General features: G+C 43.3%; 1 protein-coding gene across 8 annotated transcripts in view; it reads right to left on the reverse strand.

Moving 5' to 3' along the window:
- Positions 1-26,264, reverse strand: part of MIA3 (MIA SH3 domain ER export factor 3) — a 74,568-nt gene that overhangs the window by 38,602 nt on the left and 9,702 nt on the right. For 6 of the 8 annotated variants that reach the window (XM_082613784.1, XM_082613783.1, XM_082613782.1 and 3 more), the window contains exons 1-5: positions 15,089-15,230; positions 12,120-12,253; positions 8,122-8,208; positions 3,032-5,858; positions 1,292-1,453 (exon numbers count right to left, since the gene is read on the reverse strand). In XM_082613784.1, the coding sequence (XP_082469910.1) occupies positions 1,292-1,453; positions 3,032-5,858; positions 8,122-8,208; positions 12,120-12,253; positions 15,089-15,221 (3,343 nt within the window). In that variant the 5' untranslated portion in view covers positions 15,222-15,230. Of the gene's footprint in view, positions 1-1,291; positions 1,454-3,031; positions 5,859-8,121; positions 8,209-12,119; positions 12,254-13,028; positions 13,110-15,088; positions 15,231-26,264 lie in introns of those variants that run through there. The other 2 variants (XM_082613785.1, XM_082613786.1) reach the window with 2 other exon arrangements.

Genomic DNA, 26,264 nt, shown 5'->3' on the forward strand with positions numbered 1-26,264 from the left:
ATGCCATTTCTTCTCAAATTAGCTGAATTCCTCTTCCTGCTGTGACCTCTCCTATATATATATATATATATATATATATATATATATATATATATATTTTTTTTTTTTTTTTTTTTTTTTTTTTTTTTTTGTGGTACGTGGGCCTCTCACTGTTGTGGCCTCTCCCGTTGTGGAGCACAGGCTCCGGACGCGCAGGCTCAGCGGCCATGGCTCACGGGCCCAGCCGCTCCGCAGCATGTGGGATCTTCCCGGACCGGGGCACGAATCCATGTCCCCTGCATCGGCAGGCGGACTCTCAACCACTGCGCCACCAGGGAGGCCCCCTCTCCTATATTTTAAAGGGGGGGTAAGTCAGGTGGGCAGCCCAGTGCTGCTAGGCCTGTGGTATCACAGGGTCATGCTTTACCTATGGTTAGAGACCATGACCTCTAAAAACGTAAAATGGTAATGATTCATATTGCCATATTGGATAGACAAAATAACACAATCAGCTGTTCTGATTTATTGGTAAAATGAGTGAGCTACACAAAAATTAGAAAGCTGTTGATACTATTACTTGGGTTGCATTCTTTAAAACTTTATTTTTAAAACAACTTTCTCCATCCAAATGAAATGAGTTGCTCTCCCACTGTATGTTTACTGTGCTCAGTGATTAAGTACTATTCACAGGGGTCTGTCTACACTGGGCCCTTATGACTGCAAAAATTCTGTACTGTTTCCTCTCATCTTATAGTATAAGGATATCTAGACATAAATATCCCCTCACTGTTTTAAAAAAAAAACTTCTATGTCCAGGTAGCAAATTAACAAAACAACTAAGCTACAATGTACTCTATTGGAGGGGAGGGGCAGACGGAGGGAAGACAGAATTTGTGAGTTTCAGAGCAATGGTTCTCTAACTTTAACTTGTAACAGATCAGAATTCCCTGGACGGCTTGTTAAACAGATGGCCGGTCTCCACCCCCAGAGTTTCTGCAGCTGTTGGTCTGGCAGAAAACTACTGTTTTTGAGCATAAGGCTTTTTAAGAATAGTATTTTAGATTTAAGTTACTTGCATTAGCTAATGCTAGCCAAGCACTGTTTGGTAGGTTAGTTATGGTCTCTGACCTGCTTCATGTGATTGATCTCCACCTGTCTTGACTCCTGCTTTTCTCTGTTAGTTCTGGGATTTCCTACTTTTTACACATTCACACCTGTGTTATTCTCCCCTCTATTTCCTACTTTTAGCGACAAATCTCCTAGGAGGGCTTCTTAGGCTTCTACTTTGTAGAGAAAAATTAGCGAGAGTTACCTGGGTCTCCAGCTGTCTCAGTATTTGGCTCCTGGGACACTTCTGATGTACCCATGTCACTGGTCACGGGTTGATCCAAGTGGCTGGGCTCTTCAGGAATCTGCATTATAAGAACTTCTGTGTTCTCCTGTGGAATATTCTCCTCCAGCAGTGGTTGTATGTCTACAGGGGAGAAGAACACACTATACTGGCAAAGCTCGAAGACAGCCCCCCTCCAGCAGCCCCTCACCACACATCTCCAGGGCCCCTCACCCCTGCCCTCAGTGTGCTGGCATCCCGTGGGGGCACAACTGGGCAAGGAAAAAAAGAGCTTCAGTTGCTTTCCTTTCACTTCACAGATGCCTAAGCTACACAATGAAATTGACAAACCCTCATCCCGGGAATTCCCTGGTGGTCCAGTGGTTAGGACTACTGTGCTTTCACTGTCAAGGCCCAGGTTCAATCCCTGGTCTGGGAACTAAGGTTACACAAGCCACGTGGCAAAACACACAAACACAACAAAACAAAAAAAAAACCCCTCATCCCGAAGTATTTCATAAATAAATATATTTATGGTAGGGACTTCAATAAGCCTGACTTCTCTTAGCAAACCAACACATGCCCACATAGATAAATGTGCAAAAGGGAATTCCAGTCAAGCGCAGAAATAGGATACGTCTATTCTACCCAGAAATAACAGGCCCCCTTCATACACAAGTATGCTTGTTTCAGAGAGCTAGCCCAGAGGAGGGCATTACATACAAAGGCAGCTCGCTGAAGTGCCTTTCAAATATTTTCAAAGTACCTCCAAGAGTCAGAAGGAGTGAACTCATTTCTGTCCCTAAGAGGCTCAGAGCATAGCCCAATGTGACCCACAGCAAAGGTGAATTTCTTTGAAACCTCATAGTTTACCCCGAAAATTCATTTGAGTTCTGCATTCTAATCCAAAATATAGCTGCTTTGATTAAAAGTAAAAATGTTCCCGTCTCCAAATTGGCATTCTGGGAAGATACATTTTTTCTGTGGCTTTATGTCCCCCTGTTAGTCTGCCGTATACCCTCAGTTCAAATGCCTCCATTTGAAAAGCGTGGGGACAGAGAAAACAGTACGGAGCTAGGAATCAGCTTATCTAGGATGTTGGCTCAGGGTCAGTTCAATCACTATTTACTCAACGGCTTCTCCGCCAAGTGCTGTGTTGGAAGGCTCTGCATCCTGGTTTGATCCTTGATTAATCTGCATGCGAGAACCCCGCGGGCCTGGTAGAATTTAACTACCTAAGTGACTGCCCTAAAGAGGCAAGAAAAAACATGGCACCCATCAAAGATGAAAGCTGGAGGGAATGAAGAAGCTCAGGCAAGGCATCGAGTTAAAAGTTACGCCAGTCAATCCCTGGCCAGACAGCAGTTATTCTATGTGTTCAAAAAAGCCCTTTCATGGAACTTGTAGGCTGTGAACAGGTCTACTTTGTGCATCAGTTTCTTGTTCATATCTTTCTCTTTTTATGATGTTTCTTTTTGAGAATGCTACCAGTCTCACTGTCTAAGGGCAAAGCAGGGCAAGAAATCCTTATCCATGCTCCAGCCTCCAATAAAGAAGGCGGGAAGGGCCGTGTGGGCGTCCCCGTGCTGCCCCTGACCTCTGGGCACGTTGGGACCTGTGGACGGAGTTTTACAAGCACGGCACGAGGTGCTTCAGCAGTCCCCTGGTCCCCACACCCGTTTCTCAAGCCCAACCCTACAAGGCCATAGGTGGGCACCTCACCTTCCGCTGGTCCACCCCAGCCTTCCTCTGCAGGCTGTGCCGCTGCCAGGGGCACAGTCTCCTCCACCGTGGAGTGTTTGTACCTGACAAAATAGATCAGGTCTTGCACATCATCTAGCACCGCAGCCTCTTCAAACATGTTACTGTCCTTCATCCCCAGGTCTCTATTTTCCATCACACGAGCATCGAGCATCTTCTCTGCCTCGCTCAGAATGTGTGACTCCCAAGCACGGAAGACCTTATCCAGGACTTTCTCCACATTATAAGGCAGGCTCTCCCGCTGTGCCGCCTTCAGCTTGGATGACATTTCCTGGAACATGGCTTCCAGCTTATGGACGTCAAAGTACTTCTGGAACCGCTCCAGAGTGTGTTGATCTTTAAAGAAACTGCTGATTATGGGCAAGTCCTCCATGGGGACACTGTGCTCAGGCTGTATGGGTGTATGGGGAGCCCAGGGGAATGGGTCATCATCATCATGGTCCTCAGCAGCAGACCCCTGGCTGCCTGCATCCACGAGTTTCTGTACATCCTCCTCATCCTCTTTCGAGAGTACTATCCCAGGCTTCTCTGCGAGGCCTGAGGTCTTCAGGTGTTCCTCAAGGTTGTCTTCTTTAAGAGAATCAGGATCTTTATTCTGAGACGCTTCACTGAACTCTGGAGTCTGATTTTCTTTCTTGCCAGGAAAGCCACTTCCTTCAGAGGGTCTCCGTGCTTTCTGATCCACATGAGAGCTTTCTTCTTTTTCCACCATCAGACTACCTGGGTCCCTGCCTAGACTGTCTACCCCTTTACCTGCAGTCTCCTTTTTTCTTTCATTTTCCAACATATTACTAGTTTCTTCTTTGTTTTCTTCAGTTTCAGGATCAGTCTTAACGGCGCCTAAAACAGCTTTTTCAGGGACTTGAAGGTCAACATCTAACCTCTTGACCTGAATCTCAGGGCTTTTTTCTTTAGACCGTTTTGCACTTACAGCATTTTCATCCTCCAGTAGTTCTTCGGGGCTGTAATCGTCATCTTCTGCTTCTGGCTTTTCAGTGTGGAAACCTGGTCCTTCTGTGCTATCAGCTTGGCCCGTTTTTCCGACCTCCTGCGTGGCCGGCAGTGGCTTGTGCCCCTCATCTGAGGTGTCCGCTGTGACCTCTTCCTCAGAGAGCCCTCTCTTCTCCCTTGCTTGCTTGTTAGCTGCGGCAGCCACATCTCCTTGCTGCCAGGAATGATTTCTTCCCGGGATGGGACCCTCTTCTTCCAGTTTTCTTGGCAAACCAATTTCACCTGGGGAGGAGGCTCTAGTCTGATTTTGAGGTTTAAGAAGCCATTCCTTTATAAGTTCCTCACCTGGATGCTCCCCCGAAAGCACGTGTGGTTTGGGTCTGTTTACCAAACCATCTACTTCCTGCGTACTCTCTTTGGAAGCATTAGGCTGATGACCGCCCAAGAGTGGTGCCACAGCCATGGACTCCTGTTTAATCTTTCCTTCGTCCCTTTGATTCCCTGCCGCTTTAGGGACCGATTCCCTCTCTGAGGCACCTTCCAAACTCTGCCCTCCAGGCTTTTCTTCATGGAGCATTTCTTTTGTGATATGAACGGCTGCTCCTTTTAGGTCATTCTCTTGATTAGCAAAGGCTGGTTTTAATGTTTCTGTACCCTTTTCAGCAGCTGGCGAAGAGCGGAGGTGGCCGCTTTGAGGAGAACCATGCAGAGTCATGCCTTCTCGCATCTCATCCTCTAATCCTACCTCATCCTGCACCAGGTCCCTCTTGGGTTCCTCAACCTTCCTCCCTTTTCCTTTGATGTGAAGTTCTGTGTCCACTTCTGGGTCTTTGTCATTATTTGTTTTAGGGACTTCTACATTCCAAAGCCCGTCTGCTGCCTTTTCAGGGTCAATACGATCTACTGCTGGTTGTGGTTTCCCCAGTTTGCCGTCCAGGACTAATGCATCATCCCCTTCCTCTCCTTCCTTTGATTCAGTACTCTGTAAATCCGTACCTGTGTTTTCTTTACCTTCTGTGACATCAGAGAAGATGGTATCTTCCCAGGTTGTTAGTATATTTTTACCACCATTTTTGACGCCAGGGGTCTGAGTTTCCTCAACTTTATGCTCTTCATGTGAATTCTGCTCTTTCTCTGTTGAATGCTTCTCAACTCCAGAGTTCGCTGGAGCTTTCGTGTCTTCTCCACCTATAAAGGTTAGTAACGGCAGCTCATCAAAGTTTTCTTTACTTTCCTCTTCTTCCTTCCCCACTGTGTAATACTCAGCATCCAATTCCTCGTCAAAGTCATCCTCTAACGAAGTAACAAGTCTGGTTGTCTCATCATCTGATACAAGTGCATCGGCAGTTGAGCCAAATTTGGTTTTCAAGTCCAGAGTCATTTCTGTTTTCAAAAGTTTATAAGCATCAATCTTCTCCTGTTCACTCGAGACCTGAGAACTATTGCTGGTTTTGTTGTTTTCACTTTCTGGCACTTTTAACTTATCTTGCAGCATTTCTCCAAAAGGTTCAAATGAAGATCGCTCTCCCTGAGCATGACCCGTTTGACTATTTACATGGGGGTGGCTCTTCTGAGCCTCATGTCTTTCCCTGAGTTCCATAGTGTTCTCTGATAATATACTTTCACTTTCCTCTGAGTTGAGTTCTGCTGGCTCAGGTTCAGGGTCACTTCCCTTAGACGCTTCAGGAGGTTCTTCCACATGCTGAGAAGTTTCTTCTTTAACTTCCGCGGAATCTCCAGTGGCAGAATCGTACAATTCCAAAAATCCTAGAAGTTCTTCTACGTTATAATTATCAAAATCATCTCTTCCCCCATCAAAACAAACAAAATCGGTCTCCTGCAAGGGAAAGAAAAACATTAGTGTGTCACTAACTGAGTGTCACAAGAGCAAACGCTTACCCAGGCTAATGACAGAGATGATCTCAAATTCATGTTTGGCTTTAGAGGGGCTTTTGCGCCAACCTTGGGGAGTCAGGAGATAGGAGGATGGAACCTGCTTTTCCCTGGCTTCCTGCTTCCATGAGGAAGGACTTTGACCTGAGCGATGCTCCTCCTGGCTTCCCTTCATTCTCCTTTCCCCAGAGGAGGAATGATTCATGTGGCTGGTGGGTTTGTTCTACACCATCCCTGTTTTCTGCTTGAGATTGGATGGAAGGAACACACACCCTCTCTCTTCCATGCTGTCAGTTTTACAGGGACAGCCCCCCTTGGGGGAGACCCCCACTTGGCTAGCTCTGCCTGTGGCTGGGTAAGTCTGTCTTATTCTAGACTGCAATGTTCAAAAGCCTGTTAATTTCCACACACTTGAGCCATGTTCTCCAAAAAGCTTTACCAGTAAGTAATGGTGACATTTTGGTCTCCATCCACCTGACTGCTGGGTTTCTTGATTTGTTCTAAGCACAAGGAGGGAAAGGTAGGGTATCATTTATTGGGTCCCCCAACGTCCAATACCTATGCCTGCTGTTCTGGGAATTTACCTCATACCAATTTGTCCAGGGGAAGCTTGAAGACCACCCAGCGTCTCCATCATCCTCTCCTCTAGGCTGTGCTTCTCTGCTTACCCAGCTGGAAACAGGGAGAATCTCCTAGCTGACAGGCTCTAAGTCTACAACAGATTTCTGGCTCATTTTTTCCTTGGATTGGGAAAGATAACTCAGCTTGAGAAGCATCTTACTGAAATACAGGTGCAGGGGAAGTAAAAATGTTAAGGAACAGAGAATGGTGTCACGGGGCTCCCCACTTAACTCTCACCACAAGTACAGCTTGAAAACAAGATTCAGTGAGGGATACATTCTACTCTAAATCAGGGTTCTGATTAGCTGTCAATAAGATCTGCTTTTAGCCTACCTGTAAGTCTATATTCTTCCTTTCCTCTGCTAGTAAACAAATGGACATAAAATGGGTCGCAAACAGAAAGAAAAGTTAAAAAACCAACAAAGATAATTTCCTTCTCCTAACCAAACTCTCACAATACTCTAGAGAGACCTGACAAGTGTGGTAAGGATGAATGATTCCTCTTCCCGTCGCGTGCGTTTCTAAGCCATTTCGTAATGTTGAGGGAAGCATGGAGTGAGAGGTACAGTGAGAAGGCGGAATCCCCAACAAGTGAGGTCTCTGTGACCAGTGAGCTGTGGTCTCATGCGTATTTCCCTCCCAGCAGCATCTTCATTAGGAGTGAAGCCTAACAGGCAATCGGGCTGATTTCATGTCCCTCGAAAAGACAAGGAAATTTCAAGAACAGCAGTGGCTCTATGACTTCACCCATTCTGCCGAGCTCAGCTGAGAAGTGCCCCAGGCCAGCAGCTCACATGCTCTTGCAGCAACACCAAAGAGTTATTCAAAGATTTCTGTTTGAAGGTGGGTATCAATTCTTATAAATTTTAAAACTCCAGAAAATAATCAGCTGGAATGAGGATCCCAGAGCACAAAATCCTTGTCATCACAAAGCTATTTTAAGTTGGTGCACCCTGGATGAATGCTTTATAGACTGTGCAGTCAGGACCTTGTAGATTTGAGGCTGGACCTCATCTGAAATGCTCAGGTTCCCTTTTCCAAAATCTGTCACATAACTCTAATCCCTTAAATCATTACAGTCAGTAAGAAAACCCAGTATAATTTGGGGTTTGATTAATTTAACCTGATCTCTATATACTTAAAATGTCTAAAAGCTATTCAATAAGTAGTTTTCAAAGTGAGACACCTTCTCATCTTACTTGTAAAAAAAGTATTTACCTCTTAAATTTAATAACTAAATACAAAGATATTGAATTCTTCGTCCTTTTTTCCTCACATAAAATAGCAAAGAAAAATCCTGAGTAAGTATACATAGCCTTGTATAAGAACACCTGCTTCAACGTATAACTATCAGTTTATGATATAAAGTCTCCCGTAAATTCTTTTCAAACTTTTCTTTTTCTTCCTTCTTTCCTTTCTTTCTTTAAAGGTGTCTAATAAATTAAAATCTGACATACAGATGTTAACTTTTTTTTTGATCAAAACACATTCAAAGACTTGCAAAAATACTTAATTGAATGTAACTGATGAAGTTATAAACCAATTTAGAATTGAGAACAAATAACAACAAAAAACCCACAACTTACATCTGTTGGAACCTGTAGCTCTTCTTGAGTATATTCATGGACTACACGGATTAAATCCTTTGGAAAATATCCAAAAGTACGCCCAACCTATATTAAATGGGCAAAAGAAATGAATATCAATCAAAATTCTGTAGAAGAAATATAAATGAGAGACTTCTTAGTAGTGAGAGGAAATATAAAGATAGGTAGATATAACCACAAGAGATGCATGTTGCTATTATGATTACAGAGATTATTATTCCAATAAAAATTAAGTACAGAATGTTGTAAGGGCAACTTTTCTAAAACCACTGAAGTTTTCTTTCAACATTCAGCTTAATTTTAAACACAGGGCACATAAAGTGAGATTCCTGAAGTAGCTAGAAGATCTGCATAAGAGAAAATTATTGTATATTATGTGATTAAAACTATGTAAATCAAGGCTGGTTAGAAACAATTCCAAATAACCTCTAACAAGAATTTATCTGCACATTTCACAGTATCACTCATAAACCAGTACTTGGAAGTCTTTCTTAAACCAATAAACAAAAGCCATGAGGGGACTTCCCTGGTGGCACAGTGGTTAAGAATCCGCCTGCCACTGCAGGGGACACGGGTTTCATCTCTGGCCCGGGAAGATCCCACATGCCGCAGAGCAACTAAGCCCGCGCACCGCAACTACTGAAGCCTGTGCGCCCTAGAGCCCATGCGCGGCAACTACTGAGCCCATGCGTGGCAACTACTGAAAGCCGTCCATGCTCCGCAACAAGAGAAGCCACGTCAATGAGAAGCCCGCACACCGCAATGAAGACCCAACACAGCCAAAAAGAACCACACAAACAAAAAAAAAGCCATGAAAATTAATAAGTTAAAAAAAAAAAATTTCTGAAATGCATGACCACTACAACAAAAGGCAAATATTTATTGATATCATGGGCTATAGTAGGTTTTTCAACAAATGGATTTTCAAGTATTTGGGGAGAAAATAAAATTCATACTAATTACACAGCAAGCTTAGTTTCTTACAAAGTAAACCTCTATAGAAGATTATCCCATTTATCTATAGCACTAAGACATATTAAGTTTGTCCTCTTGAGAAACATACACTGTCTTTTACTAGCTACAAGTCTGAAAGGGAGAAGCAGATCTCTTTCCGATCATTAAAGGAGACTGACATGCAGATCAAATGCACAAAAAGAAAAAAAAAGGCTATCTTATCACTAACTCCTAAAATATCCTCATTACAGGGCTCTTGTTATATTTGGCAACTATGTGAAAGCCAGTTTTAGTAGAATACTGCCTTGAAGATTAGATAAGACAAGGCAATTTTAAATTGCTACATTAGCAGTTAAAGTCTGAAACTCTAAGAAACAAAAAGAAGCTGCAGGATGAAAACTAAGAAATAAAAACAAGAACCATTCTGAAAGCTCAGGAGAGAGAATTTTTAATTTCCTTAAGTATAAGGTTCATGACATGAGACAGGAGACTGAGGGAAAATACTTCCTTCCCAGGAAAATTTTATTTTATTAAGAGAATATGGAAAAGGGAAAGAAATCACAGCTATGTGGAGAGAGGAAATACATTTATCTTTGTATAATCTTTGTCAACTGAGACCACAGGTCATAAAAAACTCCGTATTTTTACATTGAGTGGGTCCCGTTTCTTATGATCTGACAAAAAGATGCAGAATCATGGGCCCTCATGACTGAAAGTAAGCTTTATATCTAATTTTACTTCCGTATATCATCTCTGCCAAGGAACTGCTGATTTGATTTGGGAAAAGAAAGAAAAGGGAAGGGGAGGGGAGGGGAGGGAAGGCAAGGCAAGGCAAGGGAAGGGAAGGCAAGGCAAGGGAAGGGAAGGGAAGGGAAGGCAAGGCAAGGCAAGGCAAGGCAAGGCAAGGCAAGGCAAGGGAAAGGGAAAGGGAAAGGGAAAGGGAAGGGAAGGGAAGGGAAGGCAAGGGAAGGGAATTGTTTCAAGAGAACAATTCTGCATAAGCTACTATTAGGACAAATGTAAATAAGTGCCGCTGCCCTGAAAGTAAATATTCACAAGGAAAATGGGTAAGATATGGGCCCTGCCATTACAGAGCTTTTGACTTCACAGGAGGTAGGACAGTACACACATTAACTACAACGCAAGGCAGTAAAAGGAACGCCACATGGGCAGTGCAAACAAAGCGCCACCTAAACAATTATTAGACAGCAAAGATCCCTTCTGGCTGGGAGCTGAGGGCAGTGCTTCCCTAGGAAGGCAGGGTCAGAGTTGGGAACCAGAAAGATTGGCAGGCTTTCTAGACGTGAATATGGCCGTGAGCAAAGGTGTGGAAGAGGGAAAATGCAAAGTCAAGTGCACTTACCCAAACGCTCCAGCTTCACCACTACATGAAAAATGCAGCCTAGGGACTTGGAAAAAATGTTCCAAGAGTAGAGACTATCAAGAAATCTCATGCAGTAGACTTGAAAGAAACAGAATAGATTCTTCTTTGAATGTGGTAATTCAACTGGGATCCTGCCTAAATACAAGGGCTGTACCTGACCAGTTGGGTCTTACAAGACTCCTCCCTAGGAATCTGGACTGCCAGCAAAATAAATCGATTCTTCCCGATGGGGGATTCTCAAGCCCTCTTTCCTGTTGTTTGTCTGGTGTTTTATTGAGAGTAAAAATTTTCACATTTGGGACTGGGTGTTTCTCTGAGTTTGTACAATCCTAAGGGCATCGAGAACTCTTATTACTTTCAGTAAATAACCAGTCCACACATCACATAAAAAGGAAAGGACAAGAGCTCATAAGCCTCCCAATCAGGTCACTCCTAGTGAATCTCCTCATTAAAAACATCAAAGTATGACAAAGTCATTGATTTCCATGTCTGCTGTCCTGGCACCCACAGAGCTGGCTGGGAATAGAGCTGCTTCAGTGAACCTGGGGGAGCAATTGTCCAAAAAAGCAGGAAAAGGATGTCCCAGCAGTTGCAAGCAAAACAAGAAAACAAACAAGAAAGCACACAGTGAAAATGATACTTTGCTTTTTAAACAGAAACAGCACACGATTAGGTATGTGAATAATTTAGAAAAAAATTATTTTTAAAATTAACTCTATACGTGAATACCTGAAACACTATCTTGCCCATACTTTACAGGATTAAGCCCACAGATACTTCCTTTTTGAAACAATGAAGATAAGATTTTTCAGGTTTCACCATCGGTAACTACTATTTTGTTTTCCGCATCTGTGAGACTGCTTCTGTTTTGTTACATTCATTCGTTTTACTTTTTACAGTCTACTTATAAGTGATAACATACAGTACTTGTCTTTCCCTGCCGTATTTCACGAAGCACAACACCCTCCAGATCCATCCATGTTGTTGCAAATGGCAAGACTGCAGTCTTCTTATGGCTGAATAACACTCTATTGTATATATATCCACCACATCCTTATTTACTATGTATGGAGCATCCATGGCTGGTAAGGCCTAGAACTTGATGCTGAGGAGTGATAGCCAGAAGCAGTTCAGTTCTGTTTAAGTCCCTCTTCTGTGTCCCCAGTTGGGGACACAGAACCATCCTCTTTTTCCACAGTCTAGCAGAGAGGACAGGTTAACTCCATCAAAGACCCCAAGAAACAGTTTCTTAAATCTACAGTGCTGGCTTCCCTGGTGGCACAGTGGTTAAGAATCCGCCTGCCAACTCAGGGGACACGGGTTCGAGCCCTGGCCCGGGAAGATCCCACATGCCGCAGAGCAACTAAGCCCACATGCCACAACTACTGAGCCTGCATTCTAGAGCCCGCGAGCCACAACTACTGAAGCCTGCACGCCTAGAGCCCGTGCTCTGCAACAAGCGAAGCCACCACAACAAGAAGCCCGCGCACCGCAACGAAGAGTAGCCCCCGCTCGCCGCAACTAGAGAAAGCCCGCACACAGCAACGAAGACCCAATGCAGCCAAAAATAAAAAAAATCTACAGTGCTAAACAAGCCAATAAAAAGGAAGAAAATTAAGTATGTCAAATTTTTACTTACACTTCCAGCCCAAAGTTCAGGCGATCCCCCTGCCAGTTTATAGTAGACATATACAGGGTCACCTTTTTTAAAATTCACAAAACGACAATCCGGGCCTGTAAAATCTTCCAGAGCCTCACCCCGGTACATTAACACTGTATATAAAGAGAGAGAAAAAACAAGCAGATATCAGGATTCAACTTCCACAGTCCATAGTGGCTGATCAGGAAATATAAGAATCCATTTATGTAAACAACAATAAAGTTTCTCCAGTACTCTCTGGAACCAATCACTTTCAACTCATATGCTCAAAGCATCTACAGAGCTTTATTCGTTATAACTCATGACATCCCCCTGCAAGAAGACAGGAGAGAGGGAAACTTTCCCAATGCGTCCACCGCCACACATGGCTGGTCTCAAGGGAAACTCTTGGTTCCCTCTCTAACCATCTAGTCCTCAGTCTTTGCTGTTTCATAATCATAAAAAGCTTCATTTTGCAGTTGGGTAAATTCGAGCGCAGACGCTATTAGTGTCAGCATGACTAAATGCAGAGGTAATAGGTAACTGGGGAGAGCACCCAAGAACCCCCAAGGGGTCAATTAACTTGAACTAACCACTAAAAGGCCCTATCTTTAAATGGCTGTAACTGCTACCATGCAGCAGTCAACACTGTCCATTTCATTTGCAGTCAAGTTGCTCTCTCCCTCAGTATATGGATAAATTAATGGGCAAGGACATCACACCCTATTATGGATCCAATCACATTACAAGATGTTATTTTTCTGCAAGTATATAATGTTGGCTATACCCAACATTAAGGTTTATTTATTTCTATAAACAAAATCAAAAGTAGGCAAGTGGGTTTTGTTTCTATAAACCAAATCATATGTGGCAGGGACCTCAAAACTATGAGAATTGTTTCGTAGTTACCTTCAGTCTTAAAATGCAGGACAAATCCCACTCGATCTAGAAATTGGTAGAAGCAATATTTTTCTTTTTGTTGGCCAAATACACAGTTTCTAATGTAAGATGAAATGGACAATAAGTGCAATTAAGTAGCAGAGAAAAAGAAGAATGAAATGGAAATGACACTTCTTCTAACAGCCAATTAGCAATAGATACATTAAAGCACATCTTTAAATAAGTATTTGAGGGACAAACATATAGATTTAAAGGGGGTTATTCGGATTTTAAAGCTAAAATCTTATTATTTTAATACATGTCAGCATCCTAATTCAGATATAATTAGGTGAGAGGCCAAGTTGAAGGTGATGGACAATTTAAGACTGGGGATTCTATCAGAATTCGAAACGGCAATGTATCTCTTATTCCCCCTTAAAAGAGATCACTGCAGATTTGTAATAATAAATCAGATGACAACATAATGCACACTGAGAAACAGCTATCTGAAAAGCACACAAGGACAGCTCACAGGCACACACCTTACTAAGTAAACACTTTATGCAACACAACACAGACCCAGAGCCTGCTCTAGCTGCTGCTTGGTGTGTTTGGTTACATCTGTTTCGACACATGCCATTTCTCAAGTTATGTGACCACCATGGGCCCTTCCAACACCATGTCTCCATACTAAGGAAGCATCAGTGATGTGATTCTCTAGGCAACTGGTTTTGAGGAACCCAGGTAGGATAGTGCTTGAAAGCAACGAATAGCAAACATCTGCTATGTCCAACCCTGCTTGCTAATAACCCGGATTTACTCCGAGAAAACGGCAGGAACAATTCATGGAAGTTGCTCCACTTTCGTGGCGTTTATTTACATCAGTCCTAGGGTTACTTCTAGGAATGGCTTAACACAAATCAAAGATTGACTCCTTTCTTTCCTCTAACGGCTGGCAGTGCTACAGTTCTTCAAATTGTGAAATCTGGTTTCGAATAACACCCCTTTTGAATATACATAGCTAAACTGTAGGCTTCGGCCTCCTCAGAACGAACATTTTTCTATAGGTACCGGTTACAACAGATGAACAACCGTTTCTGAAGTGGTTATTGGTAAGTTTACAAGGTTATTTGAGACCGGCTGGGAAGCCACAAGGATGATACTTGTCCGGCAAATACACAGGAAGACAGCCCAAGAGCAATAATGATTAAGGCTGAAGCGAGTTGGATTTATAAAACTCTTGCAGCATTTATTAACAATCCTCTTCACCTGAGTGTGGGGCTCTCTGCCCTCCTCAACGCCCACGGTCCACCCTCCCACCCCCAATTCGCGGTTAGGGAACCATTCCGCTTCCTGCGCAAAGAGGAGGCTGCTGGTCCCAGGTGGCCTCTTTCGAGAACGAAAGATTTTGGCCTTTCCGGTGCCCTCCCTGCCTGGCTGTTTGCAGGAGCCTTCCAAGCACAGAAATAACAGAGAGCCGGGGAGAAGACCTTGGAACACACCGCAAGCCTGGACTCCGGGCTCGTCCCAAACCTAAACTCCAATCCCTGTTCAAAAGGCGGTCCAAGCCTCGAATCCCAGTGAAGCAGAGGGGCGAAGGGGCAGCGCCAGGAAGCCTTTCCCGGGCCCCATCAGCAACCTACCGCAGGGAAGGCGCCCACCGAGCCCTTAGCGCATCTGCGCCCGGACTGCACCCAGCGAGGTCCCCGCCGAGGGGGCAGGATAGCGCTCGCGGGCAGCGCGGGGAGCCCAGGGAGAGCGGCGCGCCACCCCATCCTTCCTCGGAGCCGAGGCGGGCCGGGGGAGGGGACGCTGTGATTGGTCCCCGGGGAAACCGGGGGCCACCCCCGACCCGCCACCCACCCCCCGCCTCCGTCGGCGAAGGAAAAATGAACAGCTGGCAACAAGTGGGAGGTGCAGCCCCCCACGGCTGCGGCCGGCTAGCCCGGGCGCCGGCAGGGCCGGAGGGGACAGACGCAAGGACCCGAGGCTCGCCCACCTCGGCGCTCCGCCCGCCCGGCCTGCGGCCCCCCGGCCAGCTTGGTGCGCGGCCGAGCCCCCGCCCCCGCGCCGCCCTCCCGGGCACTCACTGCTGCATTCGTCGTCCGCGCAGAGTTTGTGCTGCGAGAAGCGCCGGACGGTGTACGGGTCCGGCTGGCCGGGTACCCGCCAGAGCGGCCTGAGCAGGAGCAGCCACAAGAGGAGCCCCGGCGCCGCAGCCATGTTGTGGTCACCTCGCGGAGCCGGTGACGCGGAGGAGGCGGCCCGGGCGGGGCGGGGGGCGGAGCGCGGGGGGCGGGGGGACGCGCGGCGGGGAGGGGCGGTGCCCTCCAGGGTGTGAGTCCTGGACCGACACGTCAGCACGGCCTCCGGGAGGGGATGGAGGGGGTCCGGGAGGAGGAGGAGGACCCGCACTCGCACCACCTTCCCAAGGCTTTCTCCTCCGGTTGCTGCCTTGGCAACCGGGACTCTATCTTCTCCCTCGTCCAATCGCCTGCCTTTGCCCCTGTCCATTCGCAGTCGACCCTCCCTCCCTCGCCCACTCCTCTCTGAGACTTTGGATCCCCCGACCCCCCGCCATCCCAACAGCAGGTCTTCTTTGACACCTTCTTGCAGCTTCTGATTTCTGGTTCGTCCCAAGCTTGCTCACCCTCACCCCCCTTCTTGGTTTGGTACTTCCTTTTCCGAACTACCAAATCCCACCCACGATTTACCACTGATCGTCTCCAGTTCGAGAGTCCCTCTTATTCTGACTCCCAGGGGTTTTGGGGGGCCCCATCCCATGATCCCTTCATATTAGGAAAGGGAGGTGTCAGTGTAATGGTGGGTCGGTGACGTACAATAGAGCCGGTGGCCTGCTTGCTCTTTTTCCCCACCCCCGGCCCTGGGGGTTGGAGGTGGGCAATGGGTCCTCATGCTGATATCTTCAGATTTGGGGGTCTTTATCCATAAGGGGAGAATAATTTAATTCAATGCAAATATATTGAGCTTCCCTTTTACGCTATTATTTCAGGCCAGACGCTGGACAAAGCATTAGCATGGTGAGGGGAAACACGTAGATCAACAGACAAGATATCAGGCCTTTGTCTAAAGAAAGCCACAATTTAGTGGAAACAACTCAAATCAAAACGACTAAAGAATAAATGTCGTTAGGAGGAAAAAGCTAATCAATAGCGGCTAACATTTATTGAGCGGTTTCTTAACGTCCAAGTGTTATTCTAAGGTGTATATATATACATATATATATATATATATGTATATATATACACATATCAATTTGTTTAATGTATCTTCACAACAATAGTGGGTCCTATTACTATCTTCATTTTCAAGATGAGTACACTGCATTTGTCCGTGACCTGGGTCTTCTCACTGTTGTCTCTGCCAAGGCTATTTATCAACCTTGAATGCCAATTGAATGCATTAGTTGGTTTCCCAAACTGACTGGATTCTTTAAAAGCAAGAGGAAAGAATGTGGCCCATCCATGCAAACCATAATGCTGAATAAAGGAAAAGATGAGAGATGTTCACAGTTGTTTATCTATAGGGGCCATGAGATGTCCCATTGGTCCAGTGTCGTTTCCATGCTGTCTGGAGAGAATGTACAATAGATTAGGTGACTGTCCAAATAGCAGTGCCATGAGGAGTTCTTCTTTTCTTTTCTACTTTGTGTTTCATTGCTTTAGAATCTTAGGTGTGTCTAATAGGCACCTCCAACTTCCTATGTTGAAAAGCAAACTTCTTATTTTCTCTCTCAAACCATGCTCCTTTCAATTTTCCCTATCTCAATAACTGGCCATTTAATTCAATTTTCCAGGTGTTCAAGTCAAAAACTTACAAACTGTTCTTGACTTCTCTTTGTCTCATACCCCAAGTCCAATCCATCAGACAATCCTGGGCACTCTCTTTGAATTGCTTTACTGAGGTGTAATTGACATACAATAAATTGCACACATTTATAGTTTACAATTTGATAAGTATTGACACATACACACTCGTGAGACCACCACCACAATCAAGGTAATTAACATATGCATTACCCCAAAGAGTCCTCATGCTTCTTTGCAATCCCTCCCTCCCCTCCCCTGCCTGTCTCCAAACAACCTTCTGTTGCTACAGATTGATTTGTATTGAATAGTTTCTAGAATTTGATATAAATCGAATCATACATTATGTATTCTCTTTTGTCTGACTTCTTTCACTCAGCATTAAGCATTTGAAATACGTCCAGGATCTGACCACTCCTCACCGTCTCCTATGCTAACATTGCAGGCCAAGCCACCATCTCTCAACTGAAAGACTGCAGTAGCCTCCTCACTGTTCTCCCTGCCTCTGCCCTGCCCTCCCAAAATCTATTGTCTCAATAGCAGCCAGAGCAATCATTTCCTGATATAAATGTGGTCACATCTCTCCTCTACTCAAAACCTTCCTCTAGCTTTCCACTTCCAAGTCAAATGCAATGACTTTATTATGGGCTGCACTGTCTTATTTGATCTGACCCTGCTCATCCCTTTTACCCCCATTTCCTAGCACTCTCCCCTGGCTCTGTTAGTTTCACTCAAATACACCAAGCCCACTCCTGCATCAGAGCATTTGCACTTGCAATTTTTCCTCAGCCTGGAACAGTTCCCCTAAATAGTCTGCTTGGCTAACTAGTTCGCTCACTTCATCAAGGGTCTGTAACAATACCATATCTTATTAGAGATGCCTTCCCTGATCACTGTACATAAACAAGAGCTCCTTCCCATGATTACCTAGCCCATCACCCTGCTTTATTTTTCTTCAGAGCAGTTACCACCTGCCTTACATCTGTTTATCTATTTGACTGCCCCCTCCCCCAAATATAAGCTTCATGGGAGAAAGGAATTTGCCTTGCTCATTGTGTAACATAATCCCCAAGGAAAATGTCTAAAATGTCTAGAATGTATGAGGTACTCAACAAATGATTTGATAGATGAACCCATAATTCCTCATGTATTGTAAATATATTACACTATTAACCTACATGGAGGCTCCATATATAAATAGTACCGAGAGGGAATATGCCATGAGAGCAAGGCATTTTCTGTTTTCCCTTCAGTGGCATCCTCAACGCTGGAAACAAAACTTGGAATATATGCACTGTTGATTGAGGGCATATTTGTTGTGGAGGGAGTGAATGAAATTTCACTGTACTCTTTTCCTGTATCTTATTGGAATATTAAAGCAGATAAAGAGGTCATTTTAATTTTTCTTATTTCTATTTAGAGTAGTATTAATGACAATTCATCGGTGGAAAAAGCAAAATTCCAAAATGACCTAACTGAGTATCACTTCACTAATATTTAATTTGACTGATTTTCACATATGCTTTTTTTTTTTTTTTTTTTTTTTTTTGCGGTACGCGGGCTTCTCACTGTTGTGGCCTCTCCCGTTGTGGAACACAGGCTCCGTATGCGTAAGCTCAGCGGCCATGGCTCATGGACCCAGCTGCTCCGCGGCATGTGGGATCTTCCCGGACCGGGGCATGAACCTGCGTCCCCTGCCTCGGCAGGCAGACTCTCAACGACTGTGCCACCAGGGAAGCCCCACATATGCTTTTATATGAGGAGTGAGAGTACTCAGTTACTAAGGAACTGACTGCTTAGTTTATAGATTTTCTAGGGGGTTATGTGCATTATTTTTTACTATTATTATTGCCTTAAAGAGATATTAACAAGTTTGGTGGCTAATCAAAAAAAGTCTCAGCTGACCACAGTGAGAGTGGTGGTAGTAGTTCCTCCGGCCTGCATATATATAATTATAGTGGATGAGTCAGCATTCAGTTTTACTCATAGCATTTAAGCACAGATGTTCAACATAAATTCTAATCTCAAGTGTGTTATTTTTTAACACCTCAAATGGAATTTTTACTAAGTAAAGGTTGAGTAAAAGTCAAAAAATAAATGTGTCTTGTTTGGTGGGGGGCTGAGCATAAAATATAAGGTATGGAGGGTCCCTGACCTTAGAGAATTTGCAATCTGATTAAGAAAACAACACAAGTACATCTGAAACAAATAGGAGACAGCATAATAACATATATCATTGTAAACCTCCCATCGTGCCTACCCAGGAACATCCATAAGGCCTAACACTGAAGTTATCAGAAATAAGCCAGTCTATTCCCAGTGCTGAAACCACTCAGAGTCCAAAGAATAGGATAAAACATTTCTTAAGGACCACGGCTTCCAGTCTAGGGGGAGTAACAGGGACTAGATTTACCCTCCCTCTATGCTTCAATTCAATATCTAGAAAACTAGACAAAATATATAAAATGATACTTTTTAGATATTGGACAACAAGCAGTATAGGCAGTGACCCCTAAAATAAGTGGAACAAATGAGGTGAGTGCTATGATTGTCCCAACTTACTTCCCATATAAAGTTTCCAGGACACAACCAGAAAAGGGAAACTCAAATAGGTAATCTCCTTGAGTTGAAGAGACAGATTTGAAAGTTTGGGGAGGCCAACACAGCTGGAATGCATAAGGGAAGAGTACAGGAGAGAACAGAGCTACATGGAAAAAAAGAGAACTTTGCAGAGAGAGCTCCAGAGATCTGCAGAAGGTTTTTCTCAAGTCTTCAACTGAGTAATGATAACTGCCTGTGTGTGAGGAACTACCTGAAGCCAGGAAGAACCACTGAGAGGACAAGGAGAACAATCACTGGAGTAGAGAATAGTTTGTATTTTCACAAGACAGAGTGAAAAAACTGTCATATTCAGTGCATCAGGTAGAGTACTCAGTAAAGGGGAAAATCAGCCTAAGATCTAAAGCTACTCTTATCCTGCCTAACAAGGCTTGAAGATAAGCCTTGAAAAGATAAAAATGTTTTCAAGTAAATTAACTGCATTCCAGAACAGAGGTCAATATTATTTAAAAGAGTACAAAATATCCAACACTCAACAAGGTAAACTCACAATGTCTGGAATACAAAACAAAACTATGAAGCATGCAAAGAAGCAGGAAAATACAAACCATAATGAAAAGAAAAATCAATCAATAGGAATGTTCCAAAATGACACAGATGATAGAATTATTACACAGGACATTAACACAATTATATTTCATATGTTCAAGATTCTGTAGGAAAGCATAAACATGTAAAGGAAAACACAGAGGATAGAAAAATGATCCAAATCAAACTTAGGTGAATAAACCAATGGCTGACATGAAAAATACACTGGACAGGATTGACAGCAGATTAGACACAGAAGAAGAAAATATTAGTGAACTTGAAGACATAGTTATATACACTCCCCAAAATGAAACAAAGAGACTGAAAGAAATGAACAGAGCATCAGTGTGGACACCTTTGGTTAGCCCAACATTTATGTAATTGGGGTCCCTAAAGGAGGTAGGAGACAGAAAAGGTGTTTGAAGAAATAATGAATGAAAGCATTCCAAATAAGATGAAAACTCACAGATCTAAGAAGCTCAACAAACCCCAAACACAAGAAACATGAATAAAATTAAACCAATGCATGTCAAATTGCTTAAAACCAGTGGAAATGAAAAAAAATTGAAACTCATCTAGAGAAGACAGACACACTATGTACACAGGAGTAAAGATAAATTTCTCTTTGGAAACATGCAAGGCAGAAGACAGAAGATCAATATATTTAAAGTGCTGGGGGTAAAATATGAAATTCTATAGTTGTATATCACGTGAAAATATTTTTCAAAGATAAGGTGAAGTCTTTTCAACATGTGGTGCTGGGACAATTGAATATCTACATGCAAAAGAATAAAATTGAACCCTACCTCAGCCACATACAAAAATTAACTCAAAATGGATCACAGTCTTAAATGTAAAATTGGGAAGACTGAAAATCCTTGAAGAAAACATAGGGAGAAATCTTGGAGTAGTCAATGATGACTTAGGTATGACCCTAAAAGCATAAGCAACCAAATAAAAAAGATAAATTGGACTTCATCAAATTTAAAATCTCTGCTCTTCAAAGGATCTAATCAAGACAGTGAAAAGACAACCATATTTGCCATTCATATATCTGATAAGGGACTTAGATCTAGAATATATAAGGAACTCTTTAAGTTTAATAATAAAAAGACAAATAACCTAGTTAAAAATAGGCAAATAATTTGAATAGACATTTCTCCAAAGAAAATATATAATGGTCAATAAGCAGATGAAAAGATGATTAACATGATAGCCATTAGGAAATCAAAACCACAATGAACTATCAAAACTACAATGAGCTATCATTTCATGTCCACTAAGAAGACTATAGTAGGGAGACCTTCAACATGGCAGAGGAGTAAGACGCGGAGATCACCTTCCTCCCCACAAATACATCAGAAATACAACTACATGTGGAACAACCCCTACAGAACACCTACTGAATACTGGCAGAAGACCTCAGACCTCCCAAAAGGCAAGAAACTCCCCACGTACCTGGGTAGGGCAAAAGAAAAAAGAAAAAACAGAGACAATAAATAGGGACGGGACCTGCACCTCTGGGAGGGAGCAGTGAAGGAGGAAAGGTTTCCACACACTAGGAAGCCCCTTCGCGGGTGAAGACTGCGGGTGGCGGACGGGGGAGCTTCGGAGCCACGGAAAGCACAACAACAGGGGTGCGGAGGGCAAAGCAGAGAGATTCCCGCACAGAGGATCGGGGCTGACCAGCAGTCACCAGCCCGAGAGGCTTGTCAGCTCATCCGCTGGGGTGGGCGGGGGCTGGGAGCTGAGGTTCGGGCTTTGGAGGTCGGATCCCAGGGAGAGGACTGGGGTTGGCAGCGTGAACACAGCCTGAAGGGGCTAGTGTGCCACAGCTAGCTGGGAAGGAGTCCAGGAAAGCCTGCCTAAGAGGCAGGAGACCATTGTTTGGGGTGCGTGAGGAGAGGGGATTCAGATCACCGCCTAAATGAGCTCCAAAGACAGAAGCGAGCCACAGCTATCAGCGCAGACAGCAGGGACGGGCATGAAACGCTAAGGCTGCTGATGCCGCCACCAAGAAGCCTGTGTGCGAGCACAGGTCACTATCCACACCTCCCCTTCCGGGAGCCTGTGCAGCCCGCCACTGCCAGGGTCCCGTGATCCAGGGACAACTTCCCCGGGAGAACACACGACGCTCTCAGGCTGTTGCAACGTGGCACTGGCCTCTGCCGCCGCAGGCTCACCCCGCATTCCGTACCCCGCCCTCACCCTGGCCTGAGTGAGCCAGAGCACCGTAATCAGCTGCTAATTGAACCCCATCCTGTCTGGGCGAAGAACAGATGCCCTCAGGCGACCTACATGCAGAGGCGGGTCCAAATCCAAAACTGAACCCCAGGAGCTGTGCGAACAAAGAAGAGAAAGGGAAACCTCTCCCAGCAGCCTCAGGAACAGTGGATTAAATCTCCAGTCAACTTGATGTACCCTGCATCTGTGGAATAGCTGAATAGACAACAAATCATCCCAAAATTGAGGCAGTGAACTTTGGGAGCAACTGTAGACTTAGGGTTTGCTTTCTGCATCTAATTTGTTCCAGGCTTCATGTCTACCTTAGTTTAGTATTTAGAGTTTATTATCATTGGTAGATTTGTTTATTGATTTGGTTGCTCTCTTCCTCCTCTTTTTATATATATATAGACATATATATTTTTTCCTTTTTCTCTTTTTGTGAGTGTGTATGAGTATGCTTCTTTGTGTGATTTTTGTCTGTATAGCTTTGCTTTTACCATTTGTCCTACGGTTCTGTCTGTCCGGTTTTTTTTTGTTGTTTTTTGTTTCTTTTTAGTATAGTTTTTAGCACTTCTTATAATTGGTGGATTTGTTTTTTGGCATGGTTGCTCTCTTCCTTCTTTCTTTATGTCTTTTTATTACTTTTTAATTTCTTTTATTTTTAATAATTATTTTTTATTTTAATAACTTTATTTTCTTTCTTTCTTTATTTTCTTTCTTTCTTTCTTTCTTCCTCTCTCTCTCTCTCTCTTTCTCTCTTTCATTCTTTCCTTCTTTCTCCCTTCTGAGCTGTGTGGCTGGCAGGGTCTTCGTGCTCTGGCCGTGTGTCAGGTCTCTGCCTCAGGTCTCTGCCTCTCAGGTGTGAGGGCTGAGCTCAGGACATTGGTCCACCAGAGACCTCCTGGCTCCACGTAATATCAAACAGCGAAAGCTCTCCCAGAGATCTCCATCTCAACGCTAAGACCCAGCTCCAACGCAACGACCAGCAAGCTACAGTGCTGGACACCCTATGCCAAACAACTAGCAAGACAGGAACACAACCCCACCCATTAGCAGAGAGACTGCCTAAAATCATAATAAGGTGGCAGACACCCCAAACCACACCACCGGACACGGTCCTGCCCATCAGAAAGATAAGATCCCGCCTCATCCACCAGAACACAGGCACTAGCCCCCTCCACCAAAAAGCCTACACAACCCACTGAACCAACCTTAGCCACTGGGGACAGAGAGAAGAAACAACGGGAACTACGAACCTGCAGCCTGTGAAAAGGAGATCCCCAAAACAGTAAGGGAAGCAAAATGAGAAGACAGAGAAACACACAGCAGATGGAGAAGCAAGGTAAAAACCCACCAGACCAAACAAATGAAGAGGAAGTAGGCAGTCTACCTGAAAAATAATTCGGGGTAATGATAGTAAAGATGATCCAAAATCGTGGTAATGGAATGGAGAAAATACAAGAAACGTTTAACAAGGACCTAGAAGAACTGAAAAGCAAACAATGATGAACAACACAATAAATGAAATTAAAAATTCTCTAGAAGGAATCAACAGCAGAATAACTGAGGTAAAAGAACGATAAGTGACCTGGAAGATAAAACAGTAGATAATATAATAGAAGATAGAAAATAGAAGATAATATAATAGGAAATAACTACTGCAGAGCAGAATAAAGAAAAAAGAATGAAAAGAGTTGAGGATAGTCTTAGAGACATTTGGGACAACATTAAATGCACCAGTATTCGAATTACAGGGGTCCCAGGAGAAGAAGAGAAAAAGAAAGGGACTGAGAAAATATTTGAAGAGATTATAGGTGAAAACTTCCCTAATATGGGAAAGGAAATAGTTCATCAAGTCCAGGAAGCGCAGAGAGTCCACACAGGAAAACCCAAGGAGAAACACGCCAAGACACATAATAATCAAACTCTCAAAAATTAAATACAAAGAAAATATATTGAAAGCAGCAAGGGAAAAGCAACAAATAACAAACAAGGGAATCCCCATAAGGTTAACAGCTGATCTTTCAGCAGAAACTCTGCAAGCCAGAAGGGAGTGGCAGGACATACTTAAAGCGATGAAAGGGAAAAATCTACAACCAAGATTAATCTACCCAGCAAGGATCTCATTCAGATTTGACAGAGAAATTAAAACCTTTACAGACAAGTAAAAGCTAAGAGAATTCAGCACCACCAAACCAGCTTAACAACAAATGCTAAAGGAACTTCTCTAGGCAGGAGACACAAGAGAAGGAAAAGACCTACAATAACAAACCCAAAACAGTTAAGAAAATGGTAATAGGAAAATACATATCGATAATTACCTTAAATGTAAATGGATTAAATGGTCCAACGAAAAGACATAGACTGGCGAAATGGATACAAAAATAAGACCCATATATATGCTGTCTACAAGAGACCCACTCAAGACCTAGGGACACATACAGACTGTAAGTGAGGGGATGGAAAAAGATATTCCATGCAAATGGAAATCAGAAGAAAGCTGGAGTAGCAATTCTCATATCAGACAAAGTAGACTTTAAAGACTATTACAAGAGACAAAGAAGGACACTACATAATGACCAAGGGATCAATCAAAGAGGGAGATATAACAACTGTATATATTTATGCAGCCAACATAGTAGCACCTCAATACATAAGGCAAATGCTAACAGCCATAAAAGGGGAATTGACAGTAACACAATCACAGTGGGGGACTTTGACACCCCCTTTCACCAATGGATGGATCATCCAGAATGAGAATAAATAAGAAAACATAAGCTTTAAATGATACATTAAACAAGATGGACTTATTAATTGATATTTATGGGACTTTCTGTCCAGGACCAACAGAATACACTTTCTTCTCGGGTTCTCATGGAGCATTCTCCAGGATGGATCATATCTTGGGTCACAGATCAAGCCTTGGTAAATTTAAGAAAATTGAAATCGTATCAAGTATCTTTTCCAACCACAACGCTATGAGACTAGTTATCAATTACAGGAAAAAATCTGTAAAAAATGCAAACACATGGAGGCTAAACAATACACTACTTAATAACCAAGAGATCACTGAAGAAATCAAACAGGGAATCAAAAAATACCTAGAAACAAATGACAATGAAAACACGATGACTCAAAACCTGTGGGATGTAGCAAAAGCAGTTCTAAGACGGAAGTTTATAGCAATACAATCCTACCTCAAGAAACAAGAAACATCTCAAATAAACAACCTAACCTTACACCTAAAGCAATGAGAGAAAGAAGAATGAAAAAGCCCCCCAAAGTTAGCAGAAGGAAAGAAATCATAAAGATCAGATCAGAAATAAATGAAAAAGAAGTGAAGGAAACAATAGCAAAGATCCATAAAACTAAAAGCTGGCTCCTTGAGAAGATAAACAAAATTGATAAAACCCTAGCCAGACTCATCCAGAAGAAAAGGGAGAAGACTCAAATCAATAGAATTAGAAATGAAAAAGGAGAAGTAACAACTGACACTGCAGAAATACAAAGGATCATGAGAGATTACTACAAGCAAGTATATGTTAATAAAATGGACAACCTGGAAGAAATGGACAAATTCTTACAAAAGGACAACGTTCTGAGACTGAACCACGAAGAAATAGAAAATATAAACAGACCAATCACAAGCACTGAGACTGAGACTGTGATTAAAAATCTTCCAACAAACAAAAGTTCCAGGACCAGATGCCTTCACAGGTGAATTCTATCAAATATTTAGAGAAGAGCTAACACCTATCCTTCTCTAACTCCTCAAAACAATAGCAGAGGGAGGAACACTCCCAACCTCATTCTACGAAGCCCCATCACCCTGATACCAAAACCACACAAAGATGTCACAAAGAAAGAAAACTACAGGCCAATATCACTGATGAACATAGATGCAAAATCCTTAACAAAATACTAGCAAACAGAATCCAACAGCATATTAAAAGGATCATACACCAGGATCAAGTGGGATTTATCCCAGGAATGCACGGATTCTTCAATATTCACAAATCAATCAATGTGATAAATCATATTGACAAAATGAAGGACAAAAACCATA

This window comes from Mesoplodon mirus (assembly GCF_964341445.2).
Source record: "Mesoplodon mirus genome assembly, chromosome: 3".
NCBI classification, from domain to species: domain Eukaryota; kingdom Metazoa; phylum Chordata; class Mammalia; order Artiodactyla; family Ziphiidae; genus Mesoplodon; species Mesoplodon mirus.